This window comes from Galeopterus variegatus, unplaced genomic scaffold, assembly GCF_000696425.1.
Source record: "Galeopterus variegatus unplaced genomic scaffold, G_variegatus-3.0.2 Scaffold5928, whole genome shotgun sequence".
Taxonomy (NCBI): domain Eukaryota; kingdom Metazoa; phylum Chordata; class Mammalia; order Dermoptera; family Cynocephalidae; genus Galeopterus; species Galeopterus variegatus.
Genome location: NW_007732039.1, coordinates 5,077 through 17,718, shown reverse-complemented (window position 1 = coordinate 17,718; position 12,642 = coordinate 5,077). Strand labels below are relative to the sequence as shown.

The following is a 12,642-nucleotide window of genomic DNA, read 5'->3' as shown; positions in this document are numbered from 1 at the left end:
CAGGCAGAGAGTGTTTCACATTTTGGTCATCCTTTTGATCTCAAACAAACTCAGATTTTAGACAGGGGTTTTTTTTTTTATATAAAGATGACCGGTAAAGAGATCTTAACCCTTGACTTGGTGTTGTCTGCACCACGCTCAGCCAGTGAGCTAACTGGCTAGGATCTGGACCCATGGCCTGGGTGTTAACAGCACAGCACTCTCCCAAGTGAGCCACAGGCCAGCCCCTAGACAGGCTTTAAGTAGCACCCAGATTTTTATTACATGAGCAAATAGATGTGTTTGGTTGTCCTTGCTCTCTAAACTGTAGCTGAACATAGAACAAAGAGTAACCCATGAAATGGGACAGGGTATCTGTCTTAATGAATCCAAGTACCTTCAATATCTTCTTGCCCAATTCATATATCAGTGCTCTCCCAGTATAATGCAGTGGCATCATACTATAGTCAATTCATTTTCCCATTTAATATTTACTATATAGCCATGCATATGGCAGAGCACCAGGAGTACTAGGGGTTATAAGGAGTGAAATTTAACCAGTGGGAGAGACAATTTTCTCAATTACATTAAAGAACGGGGAAGACCGGGGCCAGCCCATGGCTCACTTGGGAGAGTGTGGTGCTAATAACACCAAGGCCATGGGGTCGGATCCCTATATTGGGATGGCCGTTAGCTCACTTGAGAGAGTGTGGTGCTGACAACACCAAGTCAAGGGTTAAGATTTCCTTACTGGTCATCTTTAAAAAAAAAAACTGGGAAGACCAAGGTCTTTTTACATCTTTTAAATGTCCTACCGAAAGCATCACTAATAAACCATATAATGTTCTAACATAAAAATACGAATACAGGGGCTGGCTGGTTAGCTCTGTTGGTGAAAGCGTGGTGTTGGTAACACTAAGGTCAAGAGTTCAGATCCCTATACCAGCCAGCCACCAAAAAAAAAATACAAGGGCAAATAATTATGAGGTAATAAGAAAAACTACAAGTCACTGTTGTATGGAATACAATCTAACAATTATCCTAGAGCCAAAATGAGAATAAGGCCTTGAATTTCTTGTGGAAGAGCATGTATAGCTGCCATAAGGCCTCCCTTCCCCTACTTAAATTTTGTTTTCAGTGGCTGGTCAGTACAGGGATCAAACCCTGGATCTTGGTGTTAATCAGCACCATACTCTAACCAACTGAGCTAACCGACCAGCCCTTAAGTTTAAAAATAACGGGCCGGCCCATGGCTCACTCGGTAGAGTGCGGTACTGATAACACCAAGGCCACGGGTTCGGATCTTATATAGGGATGGCCGGTTGGTTCACTGGCTGAGCGTGGTGCTGACAACACCAAGTCAAGGGTTGAGATCCCCTTACCGGTCATCTTTATATTAAAAAAAAAAAGTTTAAAAATAACCATTGCCATCTTCTATTCTTACCAAGTTCCCACCTCAGGTACCTAAATTCTAATTCACAGTGGCTTAGGAACTGGATTGGTAACTTAAATCTATATATAGGTGGCTCCTAGGCATGTGCTGGCCTTCTATTCATGCCATTGTGTACAGTAACTTTGCTGAGACTACGAGTATATCATGTCTTGAATTACTGCTGAGAGCTAGTCAGATGAAGGAGACTGGCCTGCCACCTGGCATCTGAACATGAGGTACTCTGATTCTTCACATAGGTCCATAAAGAGTCATGAGAGGGTCACTTAAATTCAGTTATACTCCAACATATAAATTCCTCACAACAAAATAGGCTATATACATTCCACTTGGTCCAAAGTGATAAAACTGCAAAAAAAGACAAAAATCTTTATTGCAATAAATTAATCCAGCAGGTATGTCTGAAAAAGCACATATCAGTTGGTTAGGGCAATAAGAGCCTCTACCACATTGCCCATGTGTTCCCGCAAGCTCCGCTCTGCTGCTGCTCGGGAGATTTCCATCTCTGTCATCTGCAAAAAAAAAGATCAATCACGTTACCCTAGGTCTCCTCCCAGGCATTAAGGTGCCACCAAACATGCTGACTATTTGTTTCAGGAAACAACCCAAATTAAGCAGAACAACCTCCCCTGTCCATACACTAGGTACTGCTACTCACTATCAGGGAGATTTCCATCTCTGTCATCTGCAAAAAAAAAAAGATCAATCACGTTACCCTAGGTCTCCTCCCAGGCATTAAGGTGCCACCAAACATGCTGACTATTTGTTTCAGGAAAGAACCCAAATTAAGCAGAACAACCTCCCCTGTCCATACACTAGGTACTGCTACTCACTATCAGCTCCAGATCTTCCTTCTTGATGGTGACTTTTGCCAGTTCCTTCTCCCTGCAAATATTTATATACATTAGTCTTCATTCTCCACCTTTACCATAAATTCCCAGGAAGGATCATTCCCTCCTGTGTGGCAAATAAATGAATCTTGATAAACCGCTGAGTGAAAATACAAAATGAATCCCCCTAATATCCCCTTTCTCCTGCAGTCTTTACAGCAGACAGCTGGCAGCAAGTGTTGCCAGGAGCCCTTTCTTCCACTAACAAAAGAGTAAAGTTGCAAACCCTAGAAGAACAGTACAAAGTCTACTTAATGGTTTTTATTTTTGTTGGGGTGCGGGGAGGGGTTGGTAAGGCTGGCTGCTTGCTGCGCTTAAGACTTACCGCTCCTGTTTAGCTTTCTGTTCCCGGGACCGTCTGTCTCCAATGACGGACATGGCCTAGGGAACAGACAAGTCTAGTTACTGCTTAGCTACCCACAATTCCCAATAATCTAAAAAGCCAGTAACAAGCAGCTCACGTTGACGATGACGAGTATTATCAGGAACCAAAGGCAATGTTTAATTCTATGCACCTGAGGTCTGCTCAAATACTCCACCAAACTCCTCTTAACAAGCGGCGGGCTCCGGTGGCCGCTGTTTTCTTCGGCTCCACCCCCTATCCTAATGCCTCCTCCCGCCATCGGGATCAGGACCCCGTCCTAGCGCGCTGGTTTCCACCTACAGCCTCAGAGCCCCCTCTGCTCTCAGCCCTCCCAGACACGCTCCGGCCAACCTCACCGTCTCTAGGTTGGAACTCTGGATCTCCTTCTCCTCCGCATAGTCAGTGACCCGCTCCAGGTCCGCCGCACCACTGTCATGCTTCCGTGGCTTCTCGGGAGGCCGCTCCGGTCCGCTGGTCTCAGTCTCCAACTCCAGCTCCACATCCCCCTCAGTCGCCATATCGACTACACCGCGCCGCCGCATAGACGTGCCCCACCACGACTTCCGGTAACTGACCCGAGCCTTCCGCCCGGAGAGGAGGCGGGGCTGTCTCTGGGCCACACCTTCTTTATACTCTGGTTCTAGAAGCTTTAGTGAAGAAGGCGTTCCTCAGACTTCCTTTGGCTTTGAAGTGTTTTCTGCAAAGCCTTCTGCCAGGCCTAACCACTCCTGAACACCCCAACTGACATCCTTCCCCCCCTCTTCACCTAGTAACAAACCCCACCACCCCACCCCGCCTCCCCAAGGAATTCTGTTCAATCCAGATGGATGACGTCCAATCCTAGACCAATTAAGCATGCTAATCCACGGGAGGACAGACGTGGAAACTACTCCCTAATGTGGACAGAACAGCGTGAAGGGCCCAAGGCGTGAGGCACTGAGGAGAAAGCATCTTCACGGCGGCATTTGCATTTACCACATCCTGGAGATGAGAGCTCCTTCCCATTCTGCCTTAGACTGGGTGATGAGCCCCAGCACAGCGGCAGTCCAATAGGCTGAGGACAAAAGAAGCTATTTTCTCATCTACCTTCCATCTGGTGGACCTAGTCCTAATCCCTCTGACAAAGATGGTGGGTGCAAAGGTGGTCGCAGGCCCCAGCACCTCCCTGGGCTTGGCACAGCAGGGCAGTGAAGTCAGCAATGTCATAGTGAAAACCCCCTTCTATCAGGTGAGAGGGTGCTTGGGCAGATAGCCTTGAAAGCTCCATTAAACAAGGGTTATCTGAAAAATTAGAAGGGTTGGGTGGCTGAAGCTGGGGAGGAAAACCTGCAGAAGCCAAATAAAGATAGGCCTTTTCTTTTCTCCTCTGATGTCCTTCTGGTTCTTTGTCTCAATAATCAGTAAACCTCTCCTCCCATGTTCCCAGATTTATAGGTCTAGGTAAAGGTCAATAGCTCAAGCCTATATGTAAACTTTGTGATGAAAGCCCTACTAGTTGTGTCAAAAGTAATCCTAAATAGCCTGGACATTCTGGAAATTCTTGAGTAAAAGGAAAAGGGGAAATTTTGCAATTCAGCCTGAGGGGTTAACCTCACTCATACATTAATATATGCCTTTCCTCAGCAAATCTCCACCTTGCTGCCCTCTATGTGCTTTATCCTCAGGTGTCTTGCTGTGAGCCTGTTCCTTGTACCAGCTGCTGCCACTCTAGGTGGCCCTCTCTCACAGAGTCTACTTATAGCCGCCTGTTCTACATCTTCCTCCATGTGGGGGCCTCAGCAGTCTGCTGCCTCCTGCTGTCAAGGACAGTAGTGGAAAGGGTCTGGGGCAAGGCACATGAGGTAAGTGGGAAGGGATCAAGTTGCAAGGTGGGAAAGGATAATGGGAGAAATCTTGAGATTGACAAGAGGTTTGGATTGGAGGCAAGGAACAAATGCATGGACATACCACTGAGAATTAGGTGCCTCTCCGTGCGTTATGACTTGCCCTGCCATTTCTCACATACACTCCCCCCAGATCCAGATGCCCTCGGGGTTGTGTGTCCACCTGTTTGGCCAGTCTGACTGTCCAGTGCTCAGTGGCTCTGGGGCTGTGTACCGAGTATGTGCAGTAACCGCCACTTTCCACCTGCTGCAGGCTGTGCTGCTGGTTCACCTCCACTCCCCTACCAGCCCACGGGCACAGCTTCATAATAGGTTTGTGTGTGCTCTTTGGGTGGGGAGGGGACAGAGGAGACACAAGCTGGGTAAAGGAAATGCCAGGATGAAGTAATAGCACTGTAAAAAAGATAGAAAACAGGTTTAAGTCCCTGCTTCCCATGTGTGACCATGAGCCAGACACTCATCCTATTTGAACTTCAAGTCTTTAAAAATGGAGGTAACAGTGGGATTATTATATGTAAACCCTGTGTAAACTGTAAAACATTGTCCAGGTGTTATTTAGGTATCTTTGAGTTAGAATTTGATTCAGGTGCAGAGGGCCTAGTCTCAGCCCCCTCTTACTTCGTCCTTTCCTATTCTTAGTTGTCTTCTCTCATCCCTTTCCTGTATTTTTGCTTCCTCATTTGCCTTCCCTTATAGGCGCTCTTCACTCCCCTTTGCCTTTCCTCCTCAGTCTGGTTTTCTCTCTCCCTTCTAACCAGCTTCTGGCTCCTCAAGGTGCTGTTCCTGTTAGGTCTCTGTGCTGTTGCCTTCCGCATCCCTGATGAGCATCTCTTCCCAGGTATTCTCCATCTTACACCCTGATCAGCAGGAGTAGGCTAAAAGGTTTTCTAAGATAAAGAGTGGGTAGGAAGAGGAATAATGATATGACCAGCTACATTTTCCCACTATTGGCCATCTTACAGCCTGGCATTACATTGGCATCTGTGGAGGCTTCACATTCATCCTACTGCAGTTGGTGCTTATCACAGCCTTTGCCCATTCCTGGAACAAGAACTGGTAAGGGGCACGTAACCCTAAAGGCTCTTCCTGGCAATGCTGTCTAGCATTACTAGATGCAGAAGGACTGGGCAAAGGGCATGGCAGGTCATTGGTCCCATAGTCTCCCTCTGAGCAGTATCAAAAACCTCAGGAATGTGATGACTCTGGGCCAAGTGGGATGGGTAGTCACACCAGTCTTCTGGGAGAAGGGGAACAGTCAATAAGGGGTAAAAAGAAAAGATTTGGAGCTCTAAGCCTTTGTCCACCTCCCACTTTTAGGCAGACAGGTGCAGCCCAAGACTGCAGCTGGTTCTTAGCTGTGCTGCTGGCCACCCTCGGATTCTACAGCACGGCAGGTGTGGGAGCTGTACTTCTGTTCCGTCACTACACACACCCAGCTGGCTGCCTGCTCAACAAGATGCTCCTCAGTCTGCACCTTTGCTTCTGTGGCCTCCTCTCCTTCCTCTCTATCACTACTTGCATCCACCCCAGTGGGTACATGCCCTACAGCATTCCAGACTTGGGGGCCTTCAGTATAGCATATTTCATTAGCCTCCCTAATCCCAATTATCTGATAAAAGAATCTCTGCTTCCCCCAAGGGATGGGGAGACAGAAGTGCAAGTGAGGGTAGGAGTGGAGGAAATTACCACCCTGTAGACTAAAGCAGTGATACCCATTCTTCCCAGAGCAACCCCGCTCTGGCCCTCTACAAGCCTCTATCATCAGCTGCTACATCATGTATCTGACCTTCTCTGCGCTGTCCAGCCGTCCTCCAGAGAGAGGTAAGGGACAGGACATGGGCTCTCCGTGCCAAGACCCTTTTTTGCTCCCAACAAATCCCCAGTTCTTTGTTCTTAACATCCTCTTCTGTTGCCCCTTTCCCAGTAATCCTTCAAGGACAGAATCACACCCTGTGCCTGCCTTGCCTGAGTGAAATGGAACCCCAAACATCAGATACTTCGCTAGCAGTGTTGAGTGCTGGCATCATGTATGCTTGTGTGCTTTTTGCTTGGTGCGTAAGGGTGTTTAGGGGTGCGGTATTACAGGAGGGAGGATGCCCAGGACAGGGAGGGATGGTCAGAAGAATGTCTGGAACCACAGTTTATCTAAACTTTAGAGCAAGACTAGAATGAGAAAAGCTCCCAGTGAACAGGGACACTTTCTAAGAATAGCACTTTAACAGATGATCTGTATGAGATGAATAGGGCAGGGGGGAATTACTTGAGAATTTAAAATATTTGCAAAGATTTTAGGGCCCTCACATGAATAGATTTCTAAGTCTTTGGTGGAAAGGGGATCAGGGAACACAGTACCCTCCTGACGGTTACCAGTTATGTACCAGCTGCCAATAAATGCCCCCAGACAGTCCCTCCTGCTTTTGACTAGACCAGCTAGAGAACTCTCTCTTCTCTCTCAGCAATGAGGCCTCCTACTTGGCCAAGGTATTTGGGCCCTTGTGGATCGTCAAGGTTTACAGCTATGAGTTCCAGGTGAGGATTGAGAGGTCAATATCCCCAACACCCCTCCCCCACAACACACACCCACCCACCCACTCCCCCTACCAACCTCTACCCAGAATGCTCAGATTCTAGCTATTACCTTTTATTGAGTACCCACAATATGCTAGGCACTGTGCTAGATACTTTACATACATAATCTCATTTAATTTAATCCTCACAACAACCCTGTGAGGTAGGTATTTGCTCCATTTTACAAATGGAGAAATTGAGGCACAAAAGATTAAACATCTTACCAAAATTCGCATAGCCACTTATATACTGGAGCTAGAATTTGAACCCGGGTGTGCCTCCACTTTTTACACTAGACCAATTGTTTTAAAGGGGAGTTTCCTTGTTTAACACCCTCACACTTTTAAAGCCATTCTAAAACATGCTGCATTCTGTTTTGCAGAAGCCTTCACTCTGTTTCTGCTGCCCAGAATCAGTGGAGCCAGAGGTAGGTGAGTGTCAAGTGAGGAGCAATAAGAAATGGTAGATCTGTGTGGAATGCCAAAGAACCCTGAAGAGCATTCAGGAAAGTAGCCAGGGAAGGAGGTAAGAGGTGTTTCAGCAGTACTGCTCCTAGCAGCCCTTCCCTCTCTCCAGGGCAAAGGGGTGGGGCTGCCAGGCCAGCTGACCGAGAGACCCCTCCAGCTCTTCCAGGTCAAGCCCAGCATCTTTCCTACAGCTATTCTGCCTTCCACTTTGTCTTCTTCCTTGCATCACTATACTTCATGGTTACCCTCACCAACTGGTTCAGGTAGGAAGGAGGTGGGCCTAAGCTACTCTCCTGAAAACCTACTTTAGGGAAAGAGCAATTCAAGGCCATTCCAAAGGGTCCTCAGGAGACACATGTGGGTCTGCCATAGTCTTTTGTGGGGGGTAGGACAGGTCTAACAGCTAAGGCCCTGCATTTTCTCTAACCAGAGCCTTTGGTTCCACAGCTACGAGGGAGCAGAACTGGAAAAGACCTTCACCAAGGGTAGCTGGGCTACCTTCTGGGTCAAGGTTGCTTCATGCTGGGCTTGTGTACTCCTCTATCTAGGACTGTTACTGGCACCTCTCTGGTCCCCCACCCAGGACTCCCAGCCCACTCTTAGCTTCAGGCAACAATGCCATCGCATCAGTATCGCCAGGTAACAAACAGCCTCCAGTCTAGTTCTTTTTAACAAACTGGGGTTTGTTCCCCTTGAGGTTGTACCCCTAGTTTTGGCTCAGGGGAGCTATCCATCCCAGCTCAATACCTCAAGCACACAGTGGAGAGTTATCTCCCTTTAAGGTGAGGTCAGTACCATGTCTGAATTAAAAGTGGTCATAAACACCCTAATGCCGTGGGCAGAGTATCTGACTTACTGGAGCTCCCGTTACATCTTCATCCCAGCTCAAGAGCCTAACCCAAATCAGCAGCTCTGAACCACTGCTGATCCCAGCAGACAGCGTGGCACCAGCCCTTTTCTGGCTCTTGAGCTGGAGGTGGGGGCAGGAAAAGACCAACAGGGACTGAAGACTTGACTGTGCCCTTAGAGATAAAAAGGAAAACAAGCAATTTGGCCCTGGGCACAGGGATATAAGAAGCCCAGAACCACAGAATAATCCAGGGCATAGGAAGAAAGGAGCACAGAGGCTACTGTAGGTTTTAATCCTGATCGTGAGGTCAAGGGAAGTGGGAAGACAAAAGCTATCCTCATTCCATGAAGAATGACAGAATAGAAGAGAATGTGAACACTTGAGAGCAGCTGACCACGGAAATTCGGTGAGATTTTTTTGGCCAACTTTCAAGCAGACAAACAAAATGAGGAAGAATGAGGAAGAGCGGCATAAACTTAGGTCTTGGAGCCTTCCCTTCTAGGTCCTCAACTGCATCCTTCGGATGGGATCAAAAATCACAGAAAAGAAGTATTTACGGTTCTTAGAGGATTCCTCTATCACATATCCTGAGTACTGGTCTGGTTGTCATAGTATAATAAAGGCTTTTTCTGGGATGTTTCACTTATTAAGTCTACATATCCACAATCTTTTAGGAGTCAAAGAGCTCTCCCCTTTTGGTGGGAATGGGCAATCATTCCTCCATCCCCATCCCCCCAAGTCCCCAGTCAAACCAGGCGCTCAAGGAATTACAAAGCTACTTTTAATACTTTGGGGTGAGCCCCACAGGAATAAAAAAACACTGGGAAGGGGTAACCCCCTCACCCCCAGGAGTGGCCCAGGGGGAGAGAGGCTACCTGAAGGGAAGGAAGCACAAAAGGAACCCGCTGCAGACTCAGGGCAAAGGGAATGCCATCGGTGCTGGGACCTGTGAGCACTACAGGAGGAAACGCGGGCGTGGTGGGACTGGCTCCAGGCACACAGGCGAAGGGCAAGAGGATTGGACACGAATCCACAAAGCTACTTGGGTTCCTCCTTCTTCTCGTTTGCCTTTTTCTGCTTCTGCTGCATGATCTCCGAGTCCCTGGGGGTAGAGATGATGGGGCACTGGGAGGTACCAGAGGGCAAAAAGGACAAGATGCAAGGGGATGAAGGGTACAAAGGATCAGATGGAAGTGGATGGGACAAAGTTCAGCGTGTGGCTGTTGTATTACCACCCTAGGAGAACAAGAGGAAGAGAGCTGAGGCTCAAAAGGCAAGCAGTCTCCATCTGGCTGTTGCCCAATGGGTCAGAAGTCTGGCCACACAGGCCCAAGGCTCTCTATTCTGTGCCGAGTACCACACCCAGCAACACCAGGGAGAAGGTGGGGAGAAGGGAGGAGAAACAGCAACCAGGGCCAAAAGTACCAGGCTGTCATAACCACAACTGTGTTTGAAATATGAAGCTCCCTGCCCTTGCCCATAAGGTCAGACCCAGGGGCTCTCAGAAATCAGACCGAGGGCAGGCTCCCAGCCCAGTCCCTTCCTGTGAGGCTGTGAGCTAACGATTTGGAAGGCGGGGAGGAAATAAAACCCTAGAGAAAGCAATGCACTCTGCCCCTCACTAATCCAGAATCAAGCCCTGAGGTAACTATCTTTCCTGGTACAACCCTTGGTCTAACCCAGGTCTGCCCCCGTCCCCTACCCTCCCTGGGACTACCTCTGCTTGCGGGCGGCAGCAGAAAGCCCGTCATCTCGGCGCTTTCCCTTAACCGAGTCGCTCTGCTTTTTCATATTCTTCTGGCGGGCGAGCTCACGCTGGTTACCGCCTAAGGAAACAAGACAAAAGGTGAGACGCGGGGACCGCTCTGGCCACACACCGACGACCCTTCTCCCCCATCCTGGACACCAGTAGGGTCCAACAGTTTATTCCCCGGGCCCCGACACCGGCCCATGGCGGGGCCTAGGCTGCTGGGAGGAAGGAGGGGAGGAGTGGCGAAGCTGCCACGGGGCAGGTCAAATTGCAGGGTGAGAGGGCGGACCCTATGAGCCCGCTGAAAGCGTGTTTTGGGTTCCAGGGCGGCGTGGGGGCCCAGACAGGTGGCAGGGTGTGTGTGGACGGTTTGGGTCTCTGTGGGGGCCGGGCCAAATTCTGGAGTAGGGCGCTCTAGGCTTATTACAGGGGCACAGGGCTTCTCCTCACACCACGGAAGATGGGGAAGGGCCTCGTGAGGTGGCGGTGGGGAACGGGCTCGATTTCCGGGCTCTGAGCATGAGGGCAGTAAAAAGCGCTCCCAGAGAAAGGCCTCGCTGGGGAAGCTAAGAGGAGAGCAAGGCCGGTGATTTGGCGGTCGTGTTGAGGGTGGACGGAAAGAAAAGGGCAAGAGGAAGGGGGTCTTGGCGCTCACGGGTCATGGCGACGGCAGCGGCTCCGGCCTGCCTCCGTGGCGTCCCCTCGTTCTGTCCGACGTCTCAGGCCCCGCCCCCTTCTCGCAAAGGAACGAAGTCGTCCCTTTCCTCCCCGCCCTTTCGCTCCCGGGCGCCGACTCTCATTGGGCAGGAAGAAGCACGTGGGGCCGCGGGCGTTGCTGGAGCCGGGGCGGATAAGGGGCGGAGGTTCACAGGCGTAGCGCGCAGTGTGGGGCGGGGCTTGCCGAGCGAGGTGTCGGGCCGGGCCTGGAGAAACTAGGCCGGGTCACGTGAGCAGGGTGGGGGTGGAGGGGTGCGGCTGGTGATGTGGCGCTCCCGCAGGCCTGAGCACGTGACCGGGAGAGTGACATCATGCGGGGACAGTTTGGGGTACTGACAAACTCGCCGTGAAGGAGCGCGGTGGGACGGGGGGCTGGGGTTCGCGGGGCCAAGGTGGTTCAGCCGGTTCTGTGTTTTCAGGACTCTGGGAGTAATCTTGGTCATGTTACCCCCGCCCCCCGCCGCTTATTCGGACACTTGAGGTGTTCACAGCTCGTGTAAAATCATGAACAAACGGGGCTGGCGCCGTTTCTCGCTCGGGAGGGTGCGGCCCTGGGAGCGCCGAGGCCGCGGGTTCGGATCCTATATGGGGATGGCGGGTGAGCTCTCTGGCTGAGCGTGGTGCACACCACCCCGTGCGTGCGAGGGTTGCGATCCCCTTACCGGTCAAAAAAAAAAAAACATGAACAAACGCACTTTCGGAAACCCAACCACATTGTCCTCCTCCAAGCCCCTCCTAAATACAATGTTTGGAAATATTGAAGCACCCCCAAATTTCAGACTACAGAGTTGGATCTGGGGCTGAGATTAGGGAATGCACGTCTATTACTTTTCCCTCCGGACATTTCCCCACTGTAGTATCTCCATCAGCCACACCTGGTTTGTAAGAGACAGTTGACTAGGACTGGGGATCTAAACTCATTGTCATTCCCAGCTTCATTAGTCTTCTGTCTACAAGATTCCCCACCAGACCTGAGGAATTCATTGGATAAAGGTGAAAGGCTTAGGAAACATCACAAGAAAGGATTGCTTGTAAATTTTAACTTGTAATTCTCTCCAGCTAGTGCCCATAGCAGAACTGAGTTGAGGCTGGAACTTCAAACTGGCTTCCGTTCAGCATAGAGCAATGGGAAGCAGTAAACCTCAGTCAGTACCATCCTCACAATTGCTTCCACACCCAAGTATTACTTAATATTTTTGTATCAGTCTCAAATGAAGGATATAAGTCAAACTTCATACTTCTATAGTAAACTTAAAATTAGGATCACTTGCCAACAGAAAGCAACTATAAAATGAAATATATTATTAAATTCTACCAAAATAATGTCATTGTCAAATGTGCCGAGGCTGAGACCTGCCCTCACTTTCTTAAAAAGAGAAATTAACAAGTGTTAGAGAGGTCCTAAAGCATGTCTTCCAAACCCAAGCTTTCACTTGACATGAGAAGACCAAAAAGCAATTTTTTTCATTTTCTTTTCTTTTTTTTTTTTAAGATGACCGGTAAGGGGATCTTAACCCTTGACTTGGTGTTGTCAGCACCATGCTCAGCCAGTGAGCCAACCAGCCATCCCTACATAGGATCCGAACCCAGGGCCTTGGTATTATCAGCACCACACTCTCCCGAGTGAGCCACGGTCCGGCCCTTTTTTTTTTTTTTTTTAAATTTATTTTATTATTATTTTTTTTATGTGACCGGTAAGGGGATCACAAACCTTGGTGTGGTGT

The 12,642-nt window shown here is 49.3% G+C and overlaps 3 protein-coding genes across 6 annotated transcripts; 1 reads left to right on the top strand and 2 right to left on the bottom strand.

Moving 5' to 3' along the window:
- Positions 1-1,772: 1,772 nt before the first annotated feature.
- On the bottom strand, positions 1,773-3,372 carry HYPK (huntingtin interacting protein K). 2 transcript variants are annotated; one of them, XM_008590212.1, is made up of 4 exons: positions 3,040-3,315; positions 2,645-2,700; positions 2,263-2,314; positions 1,773-1,941 (listed from the first exon to the last, which is right to left on the bottom strand). In XM_008590212.1, exons 1-4 carry the CDS (start codon positions 3,223-3,225, stop codon positions 1,846-1,848), a joined length of 390 nt encoding a protein of 129 aa, XP_008588434.1. In that variant the 5' UTR covers positions 3,226-3,315; the 3' UTR covers positions 1,773-1,845. The 2 variants fall into 2 exon arrangements, with proteins under 2 accessions (XP_008588434.1, XP_008588435.1); XM_008590213.1 differs by lacking the exons at positions 1,773-1,941; positions 2,645-2,700 and having other exon boundaries at positions 2,255-2,314; positions 3,040-3,372.
- A 329-nt stretch (positions 3,373-3,701) lies between these two features.
- Positions 3,702-9,093, top strand: SERINC4 (serine incorporator 4). Of its 2 annotated transcripts, XM_008590210.1 has the most exons (12): positions 3,702-3,911; positions 4,348-4,524; positions 4,700-4,878; positions 5,325-5,404; positions 5,529-5,622; positions 5,884-6,095; positions 6,292-6,387; positions 6,491-6,617; positions 7,023-7,095; positions 7,517-7,565; positions 7,711-7,864; positions 8,049-9,093. In XM_008590210.1, exons 1-12 carry the CDS (start codon positions 3,810-3,812, stop codon positions 8,242-8,244), a joined length of 1,539 nt encoding a protein of 512 aa, XP_008588432.1. In that variant the 5' UTR covers positions 3,702-3,809; the 3' UTR covers positions 8,245-9,093. The 2 variants fall into 2 exon arrangements, with proteins under 2 accessions (XP_008588432.1, XP_008588433.1); XM_008590211.1 differs by lacking the exon at positions 5,884-6,095 and having other exon boundaries at positions 4,307-4,524.
- A 119-nt stretch (positions 9,094-9,212) lies between these two features.
- Positions 9,213-11,413, bottom strand: SERF2 (small EDRK-rich factor 2). 2 transcript variants are annotated; one of them, XM_008590208.1, is made up of 3 exons: positions 10,857-11,413; positions 10,169-10,277; positions 9,213-9,553 (listed from the first exon to the last, which is right to left on the bottom strand). In XM_008590208.1, the coding sequence occupies exons 1-3, from the start codon at positions 10,861-10,863 to the stop codon at positions 9,490-9,492; spliced, it is 180 nt and encodes a 59-aa protein (XP_008588430.1). In that variant the 5' UTR covers positions 10,864-11,413; the 3' UTR covers positions 9,213-9,489. The 2 variants fall into 2 exon arrangements, with proteins under 2 accessions (XP_008588430.1, XP_008588429.1); XM_008590207.1 differs by having other exon boundaries at positions 9,213-9,576; positions 10,857-11,264.
- Between the last annotated feature and the right edge of the window lie 1,229 nt (positions 11,414-12,642).